The sequence below is a fragment of the Salvia hispanica genome, chromosome 1 (assembly GCF_029641045.1).
Source record: "Salvia hispanica isolate PSC_SH4W2 chromosome 1, Shi_PSC_v1, whole genome shotgun sequence".
NCBI lineage: Eukaryota > Viridiplantae > Streptophyta > Magnoliopsida > Lamiales > Lamiaceae > Salvia > Salvia hispanica.
Window position 1 is genome coordinate 33,897,755 of NC_142692.1, and position 24,035 is coordinate 33,921,789.

The following is a 24,035-nucleotide window of genomic DNA, read 5'->3' on the forward strand; positions in this document are numbered from 1 at the left end:
ATCAATTTTGAAGAATAAGATTACTCATTTTATTTTGGGAAATTGGTCCCTAATATCATAAACTTTGCTCAGATTGTGGTTTCTCCCATGAACTTTCAAATTAGTATCATAAATCATGAACTTTCAGATTGGTTTGGTATTTCCCACGGCGAATCAAGTGTAAAATCCGGCTAATTTATATAGCATTTTGAATCCTATTTAGTAGCATTCTTATAAGTGGCATGGCATGTCATGTTGGCATAACTATTTAGAATATTAAACACAATACTACTTTTATTTGACAAAACAAGACTCTAAAAATAAAGAAAACAAAATAAATTTAATAAAAACATAAAGAATTTAATTAGAAACACACATCTGTGACGCTACGCTACAAAAATTAAAACACAAAACCTTGTTTCTCTCTTTCACAAACGCTAGGAACACATTTTAGGGAATTTCCTAAAAAATCTTGGATTATCGGGGAAATACCAAACCAATCTGAAAGTTCATGATTTATGGTACTAATTTAAAAATTCATGAAAAAAACCAAAATCTGGGCAAAGTTCATGATATTAGGGACCAATTTCCCTTTTATTTTCCTAATTTCTGAGAGGCAAACAAACATAAAAGCCATTTCCATTTTCCAGCATAACAACAAAGATTTCCACCTTTGCATATTTCCATAATTTATTCTACTTCTCCTTTCTCTCTCTAGACTCATTGTTGAATTGAGTTGAAGCGTTCCTAGTCCGCGCTCTAGCGTTCAATCAAAGCCAAAACAAAATCATCTGCGACTGAAGAATCGAATCAATTGAATTCAGTTCATTTTCTGTGAAGAACTTCGAGATGATCGGATGGCTACACATAGCTCTCATAGCAGTCTCTACAGCATTCGTAGCGCTCCTGTTATTCTTAATAATTCAACGATGGAGTCGATTCAGAAAGCGTCGTAACGATCAAGCTGAGAGAGGTCAAAATCTGCAAAACGGCATAGCCAGGCTTCACCAAGTCAGCCCTCACCACCACCACCTCGACGCGGCGGGGAAGGCCAACAATTACCTCTTCCGGCGCGGCGGCGCGTTCAGCTGGTCGGAGCACCCCTCTCTCGTCACCGACGCCGTCGAGAACGGCTGGTCGCGATTCGCCTTCGCCGCGGTGGTGAAATCGTCTCCGTCGGTGAAGTCGCTGCTCGGCGCGTGCGGCAACGGCGGCGTCGAGGTCGGGTGGGAGGTCTGCGAGGGATCGGCTGATTTTGTGCAGAAAATTCGGCTGAATCCGGCGGGATCGTCGATTGCGGTGGTGAGGGCGGCGCTGCCGCTGCCGGGGCCGAATTTGGGGAATTCGTCGTTCCCGCAGGAGGCGTATTTCGAGGTGACGGTGGTGGCGTGCGGCGCGCGGGAACAGCAGGCTGGGAGGGAGAGGAGAGGGGGATCGGAAGGGGATGATAAGGTTAAGCTGATCGACGAGGATTTCAATGCGAAAAACAGTCCGGGCTCGTTGAATGGTGGCGCGAGCAGCCATAGCCAGAGGAGGAGGAAGGGCGAGGAGGGTATAATTGGAAAAAACGACGCCAAAACTGAAGGTGTTTTGCTGTGTGTGGGGCTCACAGGGGTCAATCCTCTTCCGTTTAGATTTCCCGGCACTTTTCCGACTTCCATTGCCTTCAATTCCACCGGCTCTCTCTCTCTAGATGGTAAAATCTCTCTCTCGATTACCTTTTTTTCAAGGCATATAACATAGAATCCGTGCTTTTTTCTGAAAATGAGAATGTGCAAATGTTTATACGGCCTATATTGAAAGAAAAATAGTTTAAGTATGCTCAAATTTGAAATATAACTGAAAAAATCATCAAGTTTAAATCAAACGATGAATTCTTTTTATGTAATTGTAGACGTGGACATCATCACTAATGAGTTAAAGGATGTCGTGAAGACAATGGCATTGTTGAAAACATTGGTGACTAGATTGCAACAATATATTGCACGGATTTAACAATTTATTGCACATAGGTAACTGGACTTTTTTACCAATAGTGAACACATTTAAAATTCATGATTTTTATGATTAATATTTTAAGATGGAGACAAACCATAATTTGACTGAACTTCATGGGTTTTTATTTTCTGCAAGTTGCCTCTTGTTATTATGCGTGAAACAAAATGAGATTTCAAGAATTAGAATAAATATATCAATTGAGATTATAGGTTATTGTGTTTAGGCTAAAGACCTGACTCAAGCTCTTGATTGACCATTATCAAGGTATTTAATTTGGAGGCCCCCCTTCAATCTAATCCCATATTTCTTCAATTCGAGTTCCAAGTTCCCACCAAATGTGACAATCAAATATGAAGCATGCTAAACTTCAATGTGTATTTCACCATGATCAATTATTTATATCACCTCTCATCTCCAATGTATGTTCGGCTCGATACAGGAACGAAACTCGTGGCAGAGTCTGAGGCCGGCAACTGGGGGAGGAAGGACAAGGTGGTCGGATGTGGCTACAATCCGGGGCAGAGGAAGGTTTTCTTCACGGTCGACTCAAAAGTAGTCCACGAAGTCCACTGCAAGACCGAGGACTACTGCACCCCCCTCTACCCAACCATGGCAGCCAATGGGGACACCGTGGTTCTGGTGAACCTAGGGCAGAGCCCTTTTAGTTTCGGGCCCGCGAATCTGCAACGGAGTCCCAACCCCTGCTTCATGGGGGCATCCCCTGCACTAGGGTATGAAGATAGCAAGGAGCTTTTCTCAATGGGGAGGATTGATTCACTGTGGATGCAGAGGAGTGCAGCCAGGAGCAACAACAACACAGTCAGTAGCATCAAATCTTTGCAAGAATATGATCAAGAATCTGAGGGTGATCTGTTTGAGATTGTCTTGGAAAGTTCTGGAAGATCTCCCTACAGTTCTTCAAATATTCACTAGCCCATTTTTCAGTGTCACAAACTTCACCTCATCAAGAAAATGTTAGCCATTAGTTTGGTGAGGTGCGGAGAAATTTTTTGACATATTTTAAAATTTTAAAAAATAAAGAGAGAAAATTTGATGGGGTGCTTAACCCTCCCCCCTTTTTTTTTTATAGGTTCTATAAATAGCTAAGGTTAGATTGATATTTTTGAGGATTTATTAGTCACTGTAAATCTTGTTTTGATCTTGTAAATGACAGACACCTGACAATTATTTGTTGAATACTTGAATTCCATATAGTTTGTGTTTAGCTAGATGAATTATTAGGATTTATCTTCAATTGCTATTCAGTTTTTCATTTGTGACTAGTGTTTAGATGTAACCTATATGATTTTTAATCAGGACTAATTAATTTTACATAAGGAGGACTGGAGGAGTAATAAGTATTTCTAAATTGATATAGTAGCACTCCATGATATGGACTTGTGTGCTTATTAAGGACTAGTTTGCTTTCCATAGCCCATAGTAGCTTTCAATATTACATGGATGCATTATTTTATCCATGATATGTTTAATTTAAATTAATATTTATATGTGATAATTATGTTTGTATATTATTTATATATGCTATAATTATTTTATGTATTGTACCCCATCCATAGAGGTGGGGGATAGGGATAGATAATAACAGATACGTAGATGATACATACTTGACTTTATCTTTTAATTTTTAAAGAAAACAAGATAGTAACACATGACATTAGACTCTATCCTTTGGTTTTTGACGAAAACAAGATAGTGATTTCAGTATATTAATGTGTGTTTACTTAGGTTGTAAATTTATCATTAAATAAAAATTAGGATAGAAAAATTTTAAAAATCATATTTTAATGGTCCCTCCATTTTCATCTCATGCTTTTATGGTGTAAAATATTTTGTGGACTACAATCAATTAATGTTTATGGACCACGATTCACCTCTTTATTTATTAGACATTGCATAATATATTATGTGGAAGTCTAAATATCTCCACTACCCTTTCGGCCTCCCCAATTCAATATAAATAAAAAAAAACAACAATACAAGTAATACTCCATTTCATAAAGAAATCATTTAACAGAAGAAAAATGGCAATTAATAGTAGAGTTGACTAAAAAATTATTGCGCACTCATCATATCTAAATTGCCAAGTTGACTCAAATTAGCAAGACGGCAGTTCCATAACTTCTCCTGATAGACACATTGCCTCCTCTTTTTGTCCTTTCCATTTTTTTTGTCTTTTGTCATCTTCAAATTTCATTTTTAGCCACCCAATTTTAGGCATGCAAATTTAATCCACGGGTTTCGGGTTTACCCGACTCCGACCCAATACCTGATGAATTTTGGGTACCCGAAATTTGAAATTATGGGTTCGAGTACGAGTTTGGGTAGTTAATGTTGTTAGGATTTTTCGGGTTTAGGGTATCCGAAACTCGTATTAGGGTACCCGACTAATATCTGATTAAACCCGATTAATTATGTATTTGTGATAAATATTTATGTTCTTACTTGTTATCTTTTGAAAATCTATGGTTATGCTTTCTCCTTTTCATTTACATGTTCATTTAATGTCTTAAAATTATTTAAATCTCTTTTATGTTTCAATTTATGCCAAAAAAAATTATTTTAAAATTAAATAGTATCTATTTGTCTAATGTCTATTTTATAGTACTATTTTTATTTTTAATAATTTATATTCTCATTACAATATAATTTATATAAAAGAATAAATTTGAAATATAATAACTTCGGGTTTATGGGTACCGATTAGTTGGGTTCGAATACCCGCATCGGGTATTAGGGTACCCGAATTCACATACGGGTCGGGTATTGGGTATGATATTTTTGAGATTTCGGATTCGGGTATCCGAATTTTCGGGTGAGGGTACCCGTGAGTACCCGAATTTATAGGCCTACCCAATTTTATCTTTTATCCCATATACGCATAAAGATTAAAAATTAGTAAGTTTTTTTGAGTTTGGAAAAGAGAAAAATATGAAAAATAATAAAATAAATAATTGAAAAAATAGTAAAATTAAAAAGAGAATATCAGCTTCAAACTCTAAGCATTTGAATTTGTCTTGTTAGTACAAACCTATCCCACATCGAACATTTGAAGGAAGTTGGAAGGTGTATATAATTCTTGTTTAATCCCAATTAGTTTGAGGCCTTTTGGGAGTGACTCAAAAACAAATCCGTGCGGGCTTGACCCAAAGCGGACAATATCAAACTAATACTGCTGACGCCGACAATCCTGACAGTCTCTAACTTCGATTCCAGGTCTTCAAAATTTAAATATTCAAAATTTATTGAGTTTGATCGTATATTATTGTTAAATAAACTTGATTTGATTAAGCATATCTCATTTTGTTGACATTAAACACACCCTCCTTAATATATTTCATTTTGTTGATTTTAAACAAAAGATAAAATTAATGGTCGTTTTTCATTTGAACTTGTTGCTGCAATAATCTGCTACTAGTATTTAATTTTAAAATATAAAAATTTGAAATGTGTTTGGTAATATTCAGGTCATCAAATAAATTATTAGAACTTTGGATATGTACAACTTGTCGACGAACCAGATTCATTTAATATGTTAGTTCGTTTCAAATTCAATATCTTTTTTCTTTATGAAGACTTTCTGTCTCATCTTTTTCGTAAGGAGATTATTATTATTTGGGCGAATGTGACATGACTTTTTAGCAACATTTTTTAAATACTAAAATGTTTTACACCTTTTTAAAAATAGATTTACACAAAAAATTAATGTTCGAACGACGTGATTTTTTCAGGTACCAAAAATTAGATCTTATGATAAACTTTAAACCATTTTCATTAAAAATTACTACTAGTGATATTCGGTGGATTCATTACCTTTTTGAATGAATTCCTGGTCCTAGATTCGATTTCCAAAAAATGCTTATAATTTCCAGCAAATTTATACATGCAATAAGGTGATGAATTCATTATAGATCTTCACTATCTAAGAACTATATATATAAAATTCTTAATTTTTATTCTAAAATTATTTTTATTTTAGATACCCCTATATATGACTTAAATTCACATTCTTGAACTTGAAATTAGAAGTAGATTTGTTACTATACAGACTTTGGCATATTAATATCTATATATATATATATATATATATATATATATATATATATATATGGTCCACAAAATAGAGCAGGAAATTGGCAACTTAGCTTCTTCTGTATTATTATTGGGCCATCAATGTCAACATTGTTTTACGGCTATCATTTATTTTTTTAATTTCATTTTACTTTCATGAGTGAGAATCAATTGGTGCTCTTCTCATTTAATATTAAGAAAAATAAGTGAACCTCTCATTTTTATATGCTTGCCGACATGAGTATTGCTATTGTTCAAAAAATACGATAACTACTCTATCCAATTAAAAAACATTTTCCCCATTTTCATCGATATTTTTATATTCTCAATACGTAGATATTGTGTAGCAGATATCTCACAAATCCGTAAACAACATATTCTCCTTCTCACAAGAAAATACGAAAAACAATATATTTACGTTTTCCGAAACATTATTATAAGAAAATAAACGTTCCGAAAAAATGTGTACACTTAGTAATTACTATATTACTCCAAAATACCACCAAAATATGCGTGGATTTCGGATCTAACTTTATGTGATGCTATTAAACTATTGATTAGTTTATAATTTGTACCACTAATGTACCGCAAAACCCCATATTCTAGATTATGTTCAATATCGAAAGATGTTCTCTGACATGTCTTATGCCACGTAAAACGACATCTTTACTTTAAGCAATGAGCCATAAATGTAAGTTGCCATGTAAATATTATAGCTAGAAAAGTTTTCATAATTTCGAAGAAATTTTAGAAACATAATGACTTTTGTCATATATTTTTAGTGATTCATTCAGAAAACAGAATTTGTGGGATTAAAACGAGGATCTATACTCTATAGGCTGTGCATTCTATTATAATTATGTAACAACAACCAACTTCCAATGCCAATACTTTTGATAATCAATTAAAAAAATCTCAAAATACTTTACACAAAATTTAAAAATTCGAGCGAGGAAATGAAAAGGTTTGAATTAACAACTACACCATTTGTGTCCCTAGATGAAACAGAGGAATCTAAATAAATATTCTTAATAAGCTTGGATTTGTTATTGAAACACTAGGGGAGCACTACACTCCATGTATACTTATCTAGTTATAACATCCTACTTATATGAACCGTTAGATATAGAGAAGTGGGGTCATGATTGCCTTAACTGAAGTTGCATTTCGAAATATTTTAGTTGCATTGAAGGGTATATCAGTCAGATCATATGTTATACCCACTCTCCGAAATTGAATGCGCGGGATTTCTGCAATCAACAATACACGATCTTTTCTCACATTCAACTAATATCACACATTTCCACTCTCATTCCAATTCATTAATTTCTCAATTCTGCAGCTTTCCACTTCAAAAACCCTCAAAAAACACCTTCTCAATTCGAAACCCTAACCCAATCCTGCCGTTTTCCACATTTCCGGCAAGCAGAAATTCGCGTTTTTGCGAACAGAGCGTGAATCTCTTCCATTTACCGACCACCAGCAATTTCGAACACCCCTGCGCCTGATGTCGGGGAAACTTCGCGAAATGGTAATTTCCTGCTTTGTTTCGGTTCTTGTTCATTGAATTTCTGTTTGTTGCTTCACTTCATGTGAAAAAAGAGTATTTTTTTTTGTAGCGTTGTTTAATTGCTTAATTTATTTAGTTATCCACTTAATATTGTGGTGTTGTTGCTTAAATTTCTGCGAGAATTCAAGTAGATTGTTCAACTTGGTGTGTGGTATTTGGTTAATGCTGTATTTTTTTTGCTTATTGCAACCGATGATTTGCATATTTTGTGCGATTTAGTTAATTGATACCTACAACTTTTTATCCGCTGACTTTTTTTATTTTTTTATTTTTGCATTTCTTGTTAAATGTGCTTATTTTGTTTGAAATATTGTGTATTGAAAAGTTTGCATAAGCTATTCAAAATGTTGCTTAATTTGTTGGACACTATGCTTAATTTGTGCATCTTAATTTGATTGATCATTTGCTCAATTCTGCAGTTTTATTATTAAAATTTGCTTATTTCGTACAACAGTTTGATTACTTTGTGCTAAACTATGCTTATTCTGGTTCCACAACTTGATTATTGGTTATTGTGGACATTGCTTAATTTGTTCAATCCTTTGCTTATTTCATTCAAGAGTGTGCTTAATTTTTGAGATACATTGCTGAATTCGGAAACTTGCTTACTGTCATGGACTGACTCATGTGCTTTTTTTTCAATTTGTTTTAGAATTTTTACAATTTTACCCTGAAAGTTTGCTTATTTTGTAGTACAAAAGATTGCTTACTTTGAACTAGAAGATTTTTCGAGTTTTTCTACTTTCTTCCGATGGTTTGAGGAACTAGGAACTCCTTTGACCATAATTGCCCTCATGAAACTCAATCCCATCTTATTCTCTTCGCGAGAACTTCCGGATCGGAGAAGCATTCGGAACGGGCATTTCTCGCTCGGCGCCTAAAGCGCACAATGCTCCGCTTCAAGAATCGGACATGGAATGCGCGGGAACTTTTTCCCCATGAGGAAGACGAGAAGGGCTTGTAGTATGCTTATTCTGGGTACGACAAGTTGATTATTACCTATTGTGGACATTGCTTGATTTGTTGAATGTTTTGCTTATTCTATCTGCTAGTGTGCTTAATTACTGAGATACTTTAGAGTGAGTTGTCTTTACAATACTACTTTACAACGAAAATCAGCATAAAACGCGGCTATTTGGGATCAAACGCACTGGTGATGGACATCATGCATCGTACCCATGGGTGCTATGAGGAAGGGAAGAGGAAAGGGCAAATTGATGTTGGGAAAATGATGGACACAATTTTTTGAGCTAGCCGGTTTATGATGGATACAATTTTGTTTTTACTAGACTGGTCCGGTATTGTAAGCTAGCTGAAATTATTTTTGAATGGACATATGTTTTACCGTTTACTAGACTTGGTTATTAGTTGCATAATGATCCCTTTTTTTTGTTTGCAATGCGAAAGTACAATGACATTGATGTAATTTGTGACGAGTTATTGTGCAAAATCATGTAGAATTTTAAGATGCAAGATTTTGATCATTCAATGCAGTTATTTGTGAATCGAATGCAATCCTTTGTGCATTCAATAAATATATGTATTCACTTCGCGAATAATAGAATGCAATGTAGTGACATGTGGCTCAAGATGCAATTATTTGTGCATTCACTGTATTACATATACAAATAATAATTCAACGACGCATTGACAGTGTGAATATATTTCCTAGTCCACAAGCTTTGACTATAAAATGCAACTTTTTTTATTGCAATTCAATTTAGAATTGTTTGAAAAGATCCATAATATTATAACAACGGAAAATAAAAATTGAGAAAAATTGTAAAGTCACACCACGAATGTTAATTGACGGGCTCTAGCTCAATAGGACAATAACGTACATTTGTACAAAATTGCATTTGCGTTGGTAATACATTATTGCATTGGTCCTTCAAAAGTTGCATTAACTGCAAAAAAATACTGTGAAACATAAATTCCTATACAATTGGAGAAATGGTGAGCACTTTTTTTAAGATTCAAAATCAATCAAAGAAGTCTTATAATTCGATTGTAACACATAAATTGTTATTGATTAAAAATGAGATATCATTTACACTTTTATAACGATTGTATAATATCTTATCAAACGTGGAATATATAATTTCAACCCAAAAAATTAGGAAACTGTAACTTGCCAACTAGCAGATAATTATCCATCTATTCAGCAGTTTCCATAACCGAACCTAATATGCATACCAATTATACCCTTCGTGCATGGAAGTCTAAATATTTAACATCAATTTGAGTGGTGACGTGTGAAAATCTGGGGCGTCTATTACTAATATCAAATGGCTTATATTGGTGGGATGTTGTAAACTTAGAATTGGTTATTTTTGGAGTACATAACAAAAAGGGTTGGAGTGAGTGTAGAGCTGGAATAGGCCGAATATGGAACTGACATGGGTTATTGAGTAATTTAATGGGAGTAACATTTTCTTTTTGTGAGGTATGCGAAACGAGTCAAATATTTGCAATTACTGGTCATATTTGTATAATTGTATTAGTTTGGATTTCTATATCTGTAATTGACTAGTACTTGTATTTAACAGCAATGCTTAATTCAGCATGTGACAATATTGTGTTCATAAATAACGTTGTGTTTCAAAAATATAGTACTCCTCCGTAGCAATTTTCTGTCTATGTATATAGCCAAATAAAATAATAGTCAAAACTCAAAAGTGATTATTACTGTGTGGTGGGGTAAGATCTGCTCTCGAGACTCAAAAGATTTTCCACACAATTGTCAACAAGTTATAAATAAATAATCAATTTTTTTATCATTAAAACAGCGTGGTTATCCACATTAAAATTTTAACTATTTCATTTTAAAAGTATATTTAGATGATTTAGATAATTAATGTGATCTTTACATAACAATTAACATTAAATTTTGGATTGGATAAATTTAAAAAATTATACTATAAAAAATAACTTTAATAAGGGCAAGAGTACTCATGCAATCTAAACATGAGTGGTATGATGGTTGTTAGAGCATCTCCAAAGAAAATGATAAATAGAAAGGTAAAGAGAAATAACCATATTTCTTTTTTTATCATAAAATTTTATGCTTTCTTATTTGAGGAGGTACTTATCTTTCTTTTTTTATCATAAAATTTTATGCTTTCTTATTTGAGGAGGTACTTATCTTTACATTTTCCTGATACAAAAGGTAAAAAGTTAGTAGTAGTTATTTATGTTTGCTTTTTTAATTATTGAAGTCCATTACATTCTAAAAAGGTACATATATTTTATCACCGTGGAAATGCTCTTAGGCCACTCACAATCACTAATTATTTTTAATTGTACTAAAGGTGCAGGTTGGGGATCATCCATTTCGAGAGAGCCCGACCAACGCCAAGACGAGCAGCGGAGCGATACATGCAGCATAGAATCGATCAATCTTGGAGTGGCGCGTAGTTTGAAAATATCTTATTTGATTTCAAATTTTACGTTCACTATTGTTATTAGCTTTAAATAAATATGACATGCAATTCAAACAGGGAATCCACCTACTCCACAAAACAGATTTTCGATAAGACAAGCCAAAAACAATAATAATAATAATATAATGGAATCTGAGAGCCGGTAGAGATTAATTTGTTAAAAACATTATATTAATATAAGATCAAATCAAAATCGATTTCCTCAATGTGACGTGAAATGGTTTAATCTTTATTTTACCTGCTTCAATGCATGCGAACATCTCAACTTTCACCTTTAAAAAAAAAAAACTTATTGCTTAACAATAAAATTTATTTATTTTAAACGTATGTGTAATATCAGTCCTATATTCGGCTATCTATTTATTTATATATTTTCAACTGATAATCTGTGTATCATAATTTTTATACTCCAGCAATTTTACATTAAAATCTATCCATTCCACAAATATCATTTGAGTGAAGGACAAATCATTGTTGATGAGAACAATAGTAGTTTGTTTTGTTGTGAAAGAGAAAGACTGCACAAATGAGGATGTAACATGTCGGCTAAACAAGTAAAGACACGCTATGTTATTGAAAACCAAGTACTAGTTTCTGTTTTATTTCAAGTAGTACGCACCACGTCATAATTTCAAATAAAATTTTTACATTATTTATCTAATTTATGTATGTTAAAATGCATTATGCATGTCATCATATTCGCGTAAACCAAATAAATCAAAAATAAATTATGTCAATTTTCTTCTAGTAGTAATTTTTGTAGAAGAATTAAATTAAAGTAGAAGAGAGATAGGACGATGTCGGCGTTAAATTTTGATAATGAAATGAATAGTTTGGCGGCGGCAGCGCCGCTAGTCAGCCACCATCTTGCGCCGCCTACTCTCACATTCAATTTCTTCAATTGGACATTTATAATTTCACACATGCTCTCATTTCATTCGCCCTAATTACTCCTAAATTATCCCTTTCTCATAATTTTATACTTTACCATTTCTAGAGTTACCGTATAATTTAATTGTTCCATACACACTGTTTTTAAAACTTACTGAATCTCATTCGAGGATAGTATAAGTTATGGAGCATATTTCATCAAATCTTTTTAAAGTAAGGACTAGATTGACAAAACAAAATAAAAAAGCATAAAATATTATGAATAATAAAAATGAAACATAGTAATTCACGAATCCAGCTTCTCCAGCTCCATATAAATAAGACTCCATCATCATAATCCCCAGTCCCCACCCTTTTTATTCTCACACAAATCTCAATTTAACCCCTAACCTAAATCAATTCCCCCCCCCCCCCCAAAATCACAATTCTCCCCCAATCGATGGAAGGGGTATGCTGCGCGGCGGAGAAGAAGCCCTACCGGGGGATTCGGATGCGCAAGTGGGGGAAATGGGTGGCGGAGATCAGGGAGCCCAACAAGCGCTCCAGAATCTGGCTGGGCTCCTACTCCTCCCCCGTCGCCGCCGCCCGCGCCTACGACACCGCCGTCTTCCTCCTCCGCGGCCCCACCGCCCGCCTCAACTTCCCCGACTGCGTCCCCGAGTACGGCCACCACGACCTCTCCGCCGCCGCCATCAGGAAAAAGGCCACCGAGGTCGGCGCTCGAGTCGACGCGATGCAGGCCGCCGCCCCGCCCCGCCCCGATTTGAATGAGTTTCCCACTCCTGAATCATCGGAGGAGAATTGATTTTTGCTATCTGCTTTTCATCTTTTCTTTTTCTTTTGTTTTTAGTTTTAAGATTTAAACCAAAAAGATGTAAATCTAATTAATTATAGACAAGGTATTTTTAATTTTAGTTTCTTGATGAAATTAATTTAGTGAGTCGTGATTTTGGTCGTTTTCTTATTATTCGATTTAAACTGTTACATTGAGTAAATAGCATGGCAGAAATTGGTCCAATCAGTTTTAGATTTAAGATCTGTTTTTTAAGAAATTGAAGATAGATATGAGTTCAAATAATGTTCTAAATAGTATACAATAAAAAATAATGAGATACAAATAAAGATTAGTGGTCCTGATTGAGTATGAATGGGTTGGATTGTTGGAAGGTTGATAGGCAGGTGGGCGGTGACTTTTTTTCTTTAAATTAATTCTATTTGATTAGTACTTAGAATTTAGCAACATCTTTACGTATAAGGGTGAGTATTTAAGAGATGAGCTTTCTGACAAGATAGAGAGTTACAATCCTTCTTTTTGGTGGACTAGTACGTATTCTGAATGAATATCCTTCGTACTATTGTTGGATGGAATATAAAGAACTTTTGAAATTCGAGTTTCAATATTTTGTAAGAGAGATGAGAGTGGTAATCAAGGAAATGTAATTTGTGTAAATGAAACATCAATTTTGGATAGACGAAAACAAATTTAAGAATTAAGAGCATGCCAATTTGGAAGGAAATTAATAATCTACTAGTATAACATTAGTTTTTTGGAAATAATGTTACATTAGACATTATAACACTCCAAGTCCAATTATGCTAGCATATAAATATTATAATGTGCTCAAATCAAGATCCTATCTATAAAATTAAGCTTATATGCAGGAGCCTTATCCTCACCATGGCTACAAATATATTTATAATAACACAGAATAAATTAAAATAGAAAAGAAACAAAAATAATAAAACTGACTAAATTAAAAAATAAGTGTTGTAGCACATGATTTTTGCCATTTGATATATTTATAAAACATTAAGCTGACACCTGTTGCACGCCAATCCTAGGTCCTACTGATATACACATTTGTTTTATCTCACCTTTTATTTAAGGATAACAACAAAATTAAACAATTATGGAGTGAATAAGTATCTATTAGTACGTCAGATTAAATTAATATTAGGTCTTGACGTAAAACAGTAGCATGCCCAAGCTTCGAGCTCTGTGTCAAATTAAACACGTAGCAGTAGTACCTATATTATATCATGACTAATTTTCCTTTACTCATTTTCCTAGCTTGTTTCAATCTCACTTGTTTCTTCTTTTTTTTTTGTTAAAAATTTTACTCCATAAAACAAATCATCCTGAGATATTATACATTAAAATTTAAATAACAATAGAATCATTTATCTCCATATATGAAAAAATATTAAAAAATACTAAGCATTTTTCTTATTGTAATTGAAAAGCTAATTAAAATAAAAACAGATTCTATTATTTTCGTATATTATAATCTCAATTATATTATATAATTTTATCACTATCCTATTTTTATTTATGAGCAACATTATAAATTTACAACCATCACTATGATCATTAATTCATAATCAATATATGAAATAAATATTAGTGGGTCAAATGAATAAATTAATACTCCTACATGCGTTGATATTAGTTTTGGGGGACCGATTAGGTTGGGCACTTATTCTTAATTAATTTTGGACGGCGCTTTCCTTCACGTAACTAGAAAAATGGAATATTTAATTATCCACGTACGAAAATGTATTCCAATCATGTTCTTCACTTTAAATTCTTTAAGTTTTATTTCGGGGCATTTTATGTTACATAACGTAACTAAATAAAATTATTTACAGTGTCTTATTATTTTCACATGATCATCAAATAAGTTCTTTAGGTTTATTGCGTTTCAAGGAGTTTACAAGTTTAGGCAAAACGTATTTGAAATTATAGTTAAAAATTGATAAATCCTAATTAAATTTTTTATATTCAGAACGACAATATGGGGGGGGGGGGGGGGGGTTATGAATCACGAATTTCTTAATATTGTGAATGATTACATAAATTTACAGTTAAGAAATCTAATTTTAAATTTACAATGAGATAACAGTAAAATTAAATGGTAAAATAATTATATATTTTAATTGGCTGGAACAAATCATACTCCTGTAATATAGTATTATACAGTATAAAATTAAATTTTAAGAAAGAAAGATAAATTACAATATAATTAAAAGGGTTATTATAATCAAAATTACTTGGTATGACTAGGATTATTAAATGGGTTATTATAATTTTGAGGTTAAAACATAAGCTCTAATTTGTTAGTGTTCTTGTCCCCAACAAATTTTGGGCTTTATTAGTTTTACACTTGTGTGTTGGAGTATATTTTTTGATTTGCTGATAGAATATCAATTTTGAATGAAATATTTTATATGACAATAATTCATTCATAAAAATTATTATAATTAAATATGAATATTGATTAAATATTTGAAAAATAATTCAACCATAAGAATAATTATTACGTACTATATTATATATGCGTATAACAATAATATAAGTATATAAAATAAGTTACTAAAAAAGATTTAGCATATTTGGAAACAATTCACATGCAAGTGTCTTAAATTTGGAAATATAAAGGAGGGATTCTATCGATACATGGTAGGGAAGTGACAATTGATTATGCGTTTGCCATATATATTTTGAAAATTTTAAAATTTCATAAAAAATGTGTTAACACTTTTTAACTGGACCGTGCAACTTTCGTAAAATGGCAAGTCCAAATTGACACCAATTCATAAAAATTGCAGTTTCACCTTCCTTCTTTTCTAAAATTTTTATACTCATGTTAAGTGAATCTTACGTTTCTTGTGGTTAATAAATTATAAAGTTGAATTCGAGACATTTAATAAAAATTCTGTTACCATAAGAATAAATCCAAATTTTACTAAACTGCCTATAAACACACTCATCCGATCCACCACCGTAAGAAACCCTAGTTTAATTTTGAGGATTTGGCTTCATTCTGTCTCAATCATTAACCGAGGTGAGTTGTATGCGATTATTCATAATTGTTTGTGAAATTGTTGTGTGTGATATTTTGGAATTGTTTTGGTTTGAAAACAGAAAGTGATATGGTTTTTGCATGCAGGGATTTGTGTTGATCTGCCTGCGTGGCTTCGATTCATGAATTTAAAGTACCAATTTGAAGTAATTCGATGGGGAGGAAGAGCGCCACTGCAATTGAATCAAATAAGGAGGGGTTGGCGATGGAAGATGATGTGGCGTTTAATGATGTTGATGGAGAAGCAGGGGATAATGTCTCTGCAGAGGAGGGAGAGAGGATGATGCTCCTGCAATTCAATTTGGTGGAAAAAAGAAGGCAAAGGGAAAAATGAGTGGATATAACAGTGGTTTTGTTGCTTCAGCTTTTGGGTTGCTAGGAGAAGATGATGATGATGATGATGTTGAAAGAGGGGAAAAAGATGATGACATTTCCGCATTTGAATTGGTTGATGGAGAGGAAGAGTGCGGAGATAAAGATGGAGATGATGTTGGTATTAGTTTTACTGGTAAAAAGAAGAAGTCGAAGAAGGCATCGTTCGGTTCCACATTGCTCGAAGAAGAAAGCGATGCACCATCTGATATTGTTGAATGTGGTGGTGATTGTAAGAGTAAAAAGGAAGATGTAGCTTCGAAAAACAAAGAGAAGAAGAAGAAGAAGAAGAAAGGTGGGAAAAATCTACAAGAGGAAGAAGAGGACCTGGACAAGATCCTGGCTGAGCTTGGCGTGCCTCTTCCACCTGCCGAACAAGAGAAGGCTGAAGAGGAGGGGCATGTGGAGGCTGTAACATCAAAGAAGAAGAAAAAGGAGGGCAAAGAGTAAGAGGAGAAGGCGTCTGCTGCGGAAGAAAAACCGGAAGATACAAATAGTAAAGTAAGTGGGAAGAAAGTCTCGAAGCATGTGAGGGAGATGCAGGAGAGGCTTGCTAAACTGAAGGAGGCTGAAGAGAGGAAGAAACGCGAAGAAGAAGAGAAATTGAGAAAAGAAGAAGAGGAGAGGCTTAGACAAGAAGAACTGGATAGATTGGCTGAAGAGAAAAAGCGTTTAAAGAAGGAGAGGGAGAAGGAGAAGCTCCTCAAGAAAAGGCAAGAAGGGAAGCTTCTTACTGGGAAGCACAAGGAAGAGGCTAGGAGGTTGGAGGCAATGAGGAATCAAATATTAGCTAATGCGAAATTGGAACTACCCACTGGAGAGCCTGCCAGGAGACCTCTGTACCAGAAGAAAAAATCAAAGCCCCAAAAACCAATCTAATCGGGAGAGCACTGATGCAAAAGAGATCCGAGAAGATGTTGTGTTGGAGTTGGCTTCTGTTGAAGCAGAGAATGTTGAGGTAACTGATGTTGTCGACAACAATGGAGTTGATGATGATGAAGAAGATGATGAAGAGTGGGATGCCAAACGTTGGGATGAAGCTGACTTGATGTTACCAGGAAAAAGTGTATTTGATGATGAAGAAGTTGATTCAGAATCTAAGCCCTTGCCTAAGAAGGATATGCCAATTGGCTTGGTTGAGAAAGTGATGCCACCAAAATTGGAGAATGTGGATGTTCAAAACAACTCTGTGGCAGAGAAGAAGAAAACAGAAGTTGTTGATGATCAGCCTGTTCGAAATGGACAAAACCTTCGGTCTCCTATATGTTGTATTATGGGCCATGTCGATGCTGGAAAGACGATGTTGCTTGATTTTATTAGAGGTACACACGTCCAAGAAGGCGAGGCGGGTGGGATTACACAGCAAATTGGAGCAACCTATTTCCCTGCTGAGAATATAAGGGAGAGGACAAAGCACCTGAAAGCTGATGCAAAGCTCAATGTCCCCGGTTTGTTAGTGATCGATACCCCCGGACACGAATCTTTCACCAAGCTGCGTTCTAGAGGATCAGGACTATGTGATATTGCAATTTTGATTGTTGATCTAATGCATGGTTTGCAGCCACAGACAATTGAGTCACTCAATCTTTTGAAAAGTGGAAATACAGACTTTGTAATTGCCTTGAACAAAGTGAGTAGTCACCACCTTGTATCTTTGCATTGTTGAGTTCTTTATACACATGCTGTTCCTCTGTTTTCATTTGGTATTTTCTGTAGGTTCACAGACTTTATGGGTGGAAGACTTGCCGTAATGCACCAATAGGAAAGGCAATCAAACAACAGTCAAAAGATGTCATGATTGAATTTAACAGGAGGCTAACTGAGGTCATATTTATCTCTTGCCTTATCTAGTACGTCTCAGCACCGGTTTATTTCTTATCTATTGCGGTTTTCGTTACAGATTATTACTCAGTTTAAGGAGCTGGGCCTCAATACCGAGTTGTATTATAAGAACAAAGAAATGGGGGAAACATATAACATTGTACCAACAAGTGCCAAAAGGTTTTTCTAATTGCTACTTTATGTTTCCATCTTGTTTACTACTACTAAGTTTATGCAATTTCTGACTTGTTGGTAATTGGCAACAGTGGAGAGGGCATCCCAGATTTACTGTTGCTGCTAGTCCAATGGGCTCAGAAGACGATGATTAAAAGGCTTACATATAGCGAGGAAGTGCAGGTTTGTTCCCTAGCCTACTGTTGCTTTAGAATGAGAATGAATGATACTCAAATGGAAATTCTCACCCTTTATCCTCAAAATTCCCCCCAGTGTACTATTTTGGAGGTCAAAGTGGATGAAGGACATGGGACAACAATCGACATTGTATTAGTGAATGGCGTGCTTCGTGAAGGAGATCAAATAGTTGTTGGTGGCATGCAGGGACCAATCGTTACCTCAATTAGAGCATTGCTAACACCCCACCCCATGACAGAGCTCAGAGTCAAGGTGGAACTTGGCGTAATTTATTGCTCCTGCTGCATTTTTGCAAAATTTGTCATATTTAAAATTTCCAATATTTCTTTTCAGGGAACATATTTGCATCACAAAGAAATCAAGGCTGCCCAATGTATCAAGATTGCTGCACAGGTAACTAACTGTCTCATTTTCATTGCAATATATAATGTTCTTATGTTATGTTAGTTGCCTTGAAATATTGCTAAATTTGCCCTCTTTCTTTATTTCTTCCTCCAGGGACTTGAGCATGCTATTGCAGGTGCTAGTCTATATGTTGTGGGGCCTAATGATTACATAGAGGATATCAAAGAATCTTCCATGGCCTATGTAAATAAAGTGATGAGTAGGATTGGCAAAAGTGGTAAAGGGGTGTGTGTTCAGGCATCTACACTTGGGTCTTTAGAAGCATTGCTGGACTTCTTGGAGACGCCGGCAGTTAACATACCGGTGAGTACTATAAGTATCGGTCCTGTACACAAGAGGGACGTGAAGAAGGCTAGTGTCATGCTTGAGAAGAAAAAGGAATATGGGACTATACTGGCTTTTGATGTTAAAGTAGCAACAGATGCTCAGGAACATGCTGATGAACTTGGTGTCAAAATTTTCACTGCTGACATTATATACCACCTTTTCGATCAATTCAAGGCACACATAGATAGTTTCAAGTTGGAAAAGAAGAGAGATGCTGCAAAGGATGCGGTTTTCCCCTGTGTCCTCAAGATCATACCAGACTGTGTTTTCAATACGAAAGATCCGATTATCTTGGGAGTTGATGTTGCTGAAGGCATTGCTAAGGTAGTCATACTATAATTTACATAGCATTCAAGTATATTTTGCTTATTAATACACAATATTTTTCCAAACTCATACAGATTGGAACACCTATATGTGTCCCTAAGAGAGGATTTCTCGAAATTGGTCGGGTTGCATCTATTAAAAATAATGATAATCCTGTTAATTCTGCCAAGAAAGGGCAAAAGGTGTCCATTAAGGTATGAGATATTGAATTTGTAGTGTATTAAGAATGTTGTTTGCAGATAATTGGCAGCAACCCTGAGGAGCAACAGAAAATGTTAGGGAGACATTTTGAGGTGGAAGACTTGCTTAAAAGCAAGATCTCAAGGCATTCAATTGATGTGCTTAAAGCTTACTACAAGGTCTGATATTTCTCGGTCCTACTAGATTTATCACGATGCCCCATCAACAGTAATATCCTCACTCCTTTTCACTGACGTGCAGGATGAAGTGTCTCCCGAAGATGTGAGATTACTTACGGATTTGAAAAAAGAGTTCGGGATACCATGATTTTAATCTAATGGAGTTCGATAGCGACCAGAATGAACGAGACCAAACATTACACAATTGCGCATTCTATTGTTGAAATGAGTTTCCATTTATTTCACCACACCATTTTTCTCTTGAAGTATGGATTTTGTTTGGATTGAAATTCAATCATAATGACTTTACTAGACTAGGGTCATATGAGAGTGGTTAGATCTTCAAAAGGAAATTTTCAAAAATTAGTTACCAGTCAAGTTTGAACTAAGACGTTTTACAAAGTTTTTAGCCTTAATACATGCATGGAGAACTAATTATTGATTTGTTTTCTCTTCTCATCTTTCTCTTAATCTCGTTGTCCATTTGCATTATTTAAATATACCGTCGTACTTATAGGAGGTGTTCGGTTTGCAAGATTGTATCTAGGATCGAATTTGTAGTGTGTTTGGTTCATGAGATTCAACCTCACAACTCAATCCTAGATGAATAATTATGGGATAATTAGTCATAACTAAGCTAACTCCATGCGACTAAAATAATCTCACAACTCAATCTTAGATTGTATCTTGATATTATTTTATTTTGGAAATCGAACACCACCTTAGTATTGAATTGACAAGTTTTGAGTAATCTTGATTCAAGATGAACATTTAGCTTCAAGAATTATGTAGAGAAATGAGAAAAATGTAGAAATTTAGTAGATATATATAACTCTTACTATAACAATGTTCTGCGTTCCCCATTTGCCAGGACAAAGCTAGATCCGGGTCGCGTTTGATCTGCGCAAATACAATTACGCAACGTTCATTCATTTTTATTTATTCTTCATATTTTAGTATATATTCTTATAAGTTCGTACAATCTAATTATTGGATCGACATATCTGAGAATTCAGTTATGTGCCCAGTTATATGATTCTTTTTAAAATAAAGATTTGGGGGACGTATGCAATTATGTAATGATGATGTTTTTGAGTAATACAGTAGGAGTATAAAATTAATTAATTGATTGGAATTTCTTTTTTCAAAGTTTAGCAATCATAGAATTCGAGCATTAGTGGACATGGCAATGATGAGATACAGTGCACGTGGCTACAAGCTGGCATCAAGCACGTGACTCCGTGCATGGCGGGAAGGAACCTACACACCCTTCAATTATTTGCCTCTCTCTCTCTCTCTCTCTCTCTCTCTCTCTCTCTCTCTCTCTCTCTCTCTCTCTCTCTCTCTCTCTCTCTCTCTCTCTCTCTCTAGTTTTCATATGCATACAAATATTTTATCATATTTTACATGAATATGACATACGATGGCTCACATTTACATCTCATGCAATTATTAGCTCAATAATTATTTAATCTAATAACAAATATTTTGACATGATTATGAGTATTTTTATACTACTACTACTTTTTATTGAATAAAATACTCCTATTTTTTATGCATTAAAATCAAGGGGTTTCAAGTTGTTTCGTGGTTAAAAAATAGTAGTAGTGCGTATGTGCCTAAACATCATTTAAATTTGGAAGGAGTATTTTAAAATATTACTCATAATTTTAATTTTATAGCTAGTTCATTTATTTCTCGATCTTTGTCATTCCCATCTATTTTAATGTAATAACCTTTAATAAATGTGTACTTATTTTTGTTATTTGTTAAATTTCTGTAAATTGAGTTTACTTTAGTTTTATTAAATCTTCTTTGAGTTTAATTCTATTAGAAAAGCTATGAGAAAGTACATATAAATTCAAATCATGATATTTTCACTTGATTATATGGAGTAGTATAATTATTTATACAGTATTACAGTATGATACAGATGTTCTTTGATACGGATGTACGTATTGCGATATTAAATACTACTAGTACATAAAAATAATAGAGAATTGTAGTACTCCTACTATAATTTAAGAAAACATGCGATCACTTAGAAAATGTAGAAGGAGAGCTAGGCATTGGAATGCTAAATGTCGTTAGTGGACATGAAAGGAAAAAGGGTTGAGAAAAGAAGCAACAATTTGGACTTTGGTGAGGTCAAGATTTAACTCTTTGAATGAATGAGTGGAACAATAATACCACAAAAGGGGTTGAAATCCCTAGAAGAATTCCCTCGTTAAATGTTTTTCGAATTTTAAAGTCAATTAATATGCAATTTTAATTGGATATTAAAATTTTAAAAATAGTGCAGTACTGGATACTCTCTTCGTCCCAAAAAATATGCACTTTGGGTTCGGCACGAGTTTAATGTAAAATTGGTAAAGTAAATGAGAGGTAGAAAGAAAAAGTAATTAAAATATTGTTAGTGGAAAATGGAGCCCATCTAATGAGAGAAAAGACTTTCCAATATTGAAAATTGCATATTTTTGTGAGATAGACTAAAAAGGAAAGAGTGCATATTCTTGTGGGATAGAGGGAGTATAACCTATAACATAAAAGTGTACGTACATGGAATTTTGAAAAAAGTCAATTAAAATTTAAAGAAAATGCAATTATAACTTATACTATTACTATATTCGCTAGTCTCGGTGGGTTGGGGGCTAACCAACCCATAGTCGGCCCATGAGGACTATTGAATTACGCATTTGGCGTGTCATCTCCGCTTCAATTGTTCATGGTCAAGGTTCACTTCCGTTCTTTGCATCTGTCCATATTCAGCAGCAAATACTATTCCGTCGCTGACGTTTTCAACTATTTCAACCTCAAGAGTTTTGTTTCTTATATATAAAACTGTTATTACTACCTTCGTCTCATATTAAGTGTCACATTTAGTGTGAGCACGAATTTTAAGAAATGTAAAGAAAAGTGAGTTGAATAAGTTAGTGGATTATGGATGCCACTTATATATAGTATTAGTTTTATAATAAAATGTGAGTAGAATTGGTTGGTGGAATGTGTGGTCTACTTACCACTTATAGTAAAAGTAAAATATGACACTTATTGTGGAACGGAGATAGTAATGCATGATATACTTCTTTAGTTTTGTTTAGAACATTATATATCAAATAATCACGAACTTAATCATTCTAATTAAATACTTCTAGCCAACTACCTCAAAATACATCATCACATGATTCACATCCCCGCCAAAAATTAAGAAACAAATAAAAGCAAAGCCAAAAAATAAAGATGAATGTAATAACAAAATTGGAATTCGAAAGAAAATTAGAAATTATTTGAGTGCCATCAATTCATGAAATTCCTTTTGTTTGGACTGTCAGGCATTTGCAAATACACCACCCAAAACATAACCCCCTTTTTTCACTGCAACAAGTTTTTGCACCCACTTTTCCTTACACGACATGACAAATTTGTTGCAACATGCTATCCTCTTTTTCTCTTACCAAACATTCCATTTCTTTTATCTGTTAAATAAAAACAAGAGATGGAAAGAGAGAAAAAAGGAGGCCTCTTTACATTGTTGGGAGAAATAAAAGGGTACGTAATAATCTAATTGGGATAAATTTCAATCAAGGTAATGATTGTTTAGAGGATTCACTTTAATTTGATCATAATTGAAATGGGTCAATGGAAGTAAAATAGCCATCAACTTCCAAGGTTAAAAATGTTCCCCAACACTAGGTCTAGATTCAAGAAGGCATGGTTTTGACATTTTTTTCGTAGAGTGATGCTAAATGGCCATAATGTGGCCAGCCATAAAACATAAAATATTAATAAAAAATTCTACACTCAATGCTGATTTACTCGAAATTAGTAAGTCTTAAAAGTATCAAATTTGTGAGAACATACCCTTACATATAAATGTAGTACAATGAAGAGACTAAGTCATTAAATGATTTGAATCCTCTTGGAAATATAAAATTTTAAATACTTAACACCTTAATTCTTAATTTTATGTCGATTTCTTTTCAGTTTTTCCTTTTACTTTAATTTATTGCTTTGTGGAGTACTATTATTAATTTTTATTTAGTCATATGTAAAATTACTTTTAAAATTAGAATATTCATGATGATAAATTCGATAATTGGTAATGGTGTATTTAGATTCTCTTATAAATGAAATAATTTAAAGTATTGTATTTAAAGTTAATATTTAAATAACTCATAAATAATAGGTGTAAACATTGTATTGTACAAATTTTTTTATA

At 34.0% G+C, this 24,035-nt stretch overlaps 2 protein-coding genes and 1 pseudogene across 3 annotated transcripts; all 3 read left to right on the forward strand.

Moving 5' to 3' along the window:
• The first annotated feature begins 628 nt into the window (after window positions 1–628).
• On the forward strand, window positions 629–3,174 carry LOC125218548 (uncharacterized). Its single transcript, XM_048120232.2, has 2 exons — window positions 629–1,675; window positions 2,417–3,174. The coding sequence occupies exons 1-2, from the start codon at window positions 829–831 to the stop codon at window positions 2,908–2,910; spliced, it is 1,341 nt and encodes a 446-aa protein (XP_047976189.1). The 5' UTR covers window positions 629–828; the 3' UTR covers window positions 2,911–3,174.
• Window positions 3,175–12,308: 9,134 nt separating this feature from the next.
• LOC125221949 (ethylene-responsive transcription factor RAP2-1-like) lies at window positions 12,309–12,884 on the forward strand. Its single transcript, XM_048124299.2, has one exon. The coding sequence runs from the start codon at window positions 12,410–12,412 to the stop codon at window positions 12,773–12,775; it is 366 nt and encodes a 121-aa protein (XP_047980256.1). The 5' UTR covers window positions 12,309–12,409; the 3' UTR covers window positions 12,776–12,884.
• A 2,761-nt stretch (window positions 12,885–15,645) lies between these two features.
• Window positions 15,646–20,251, forward strand: LOC125221948 (eukaryotic translation initiation factor 5B-like; annotated as a pseudogene). The gene is made up of 10 exons (XR_016134564.1): window positions 15,646–15,815; window positions 15,921–17,835; window positions 17,922–18,029; window positions 18,106–18,206; window positions 18,293–18,383; window positions 18,474–18,650; window positions 18,732–18,791; window positions 18,897–19,454; window positions 19,697–19,816; window positions 19,899–20,251. The product of XR_016134564.1 is annotated as a eukaryotic translation initiation factor 5B-like (transcript).
• The last annotated feature ends 3,784 nt before the right edge of the window (window positions 20,252–24,035 follow it).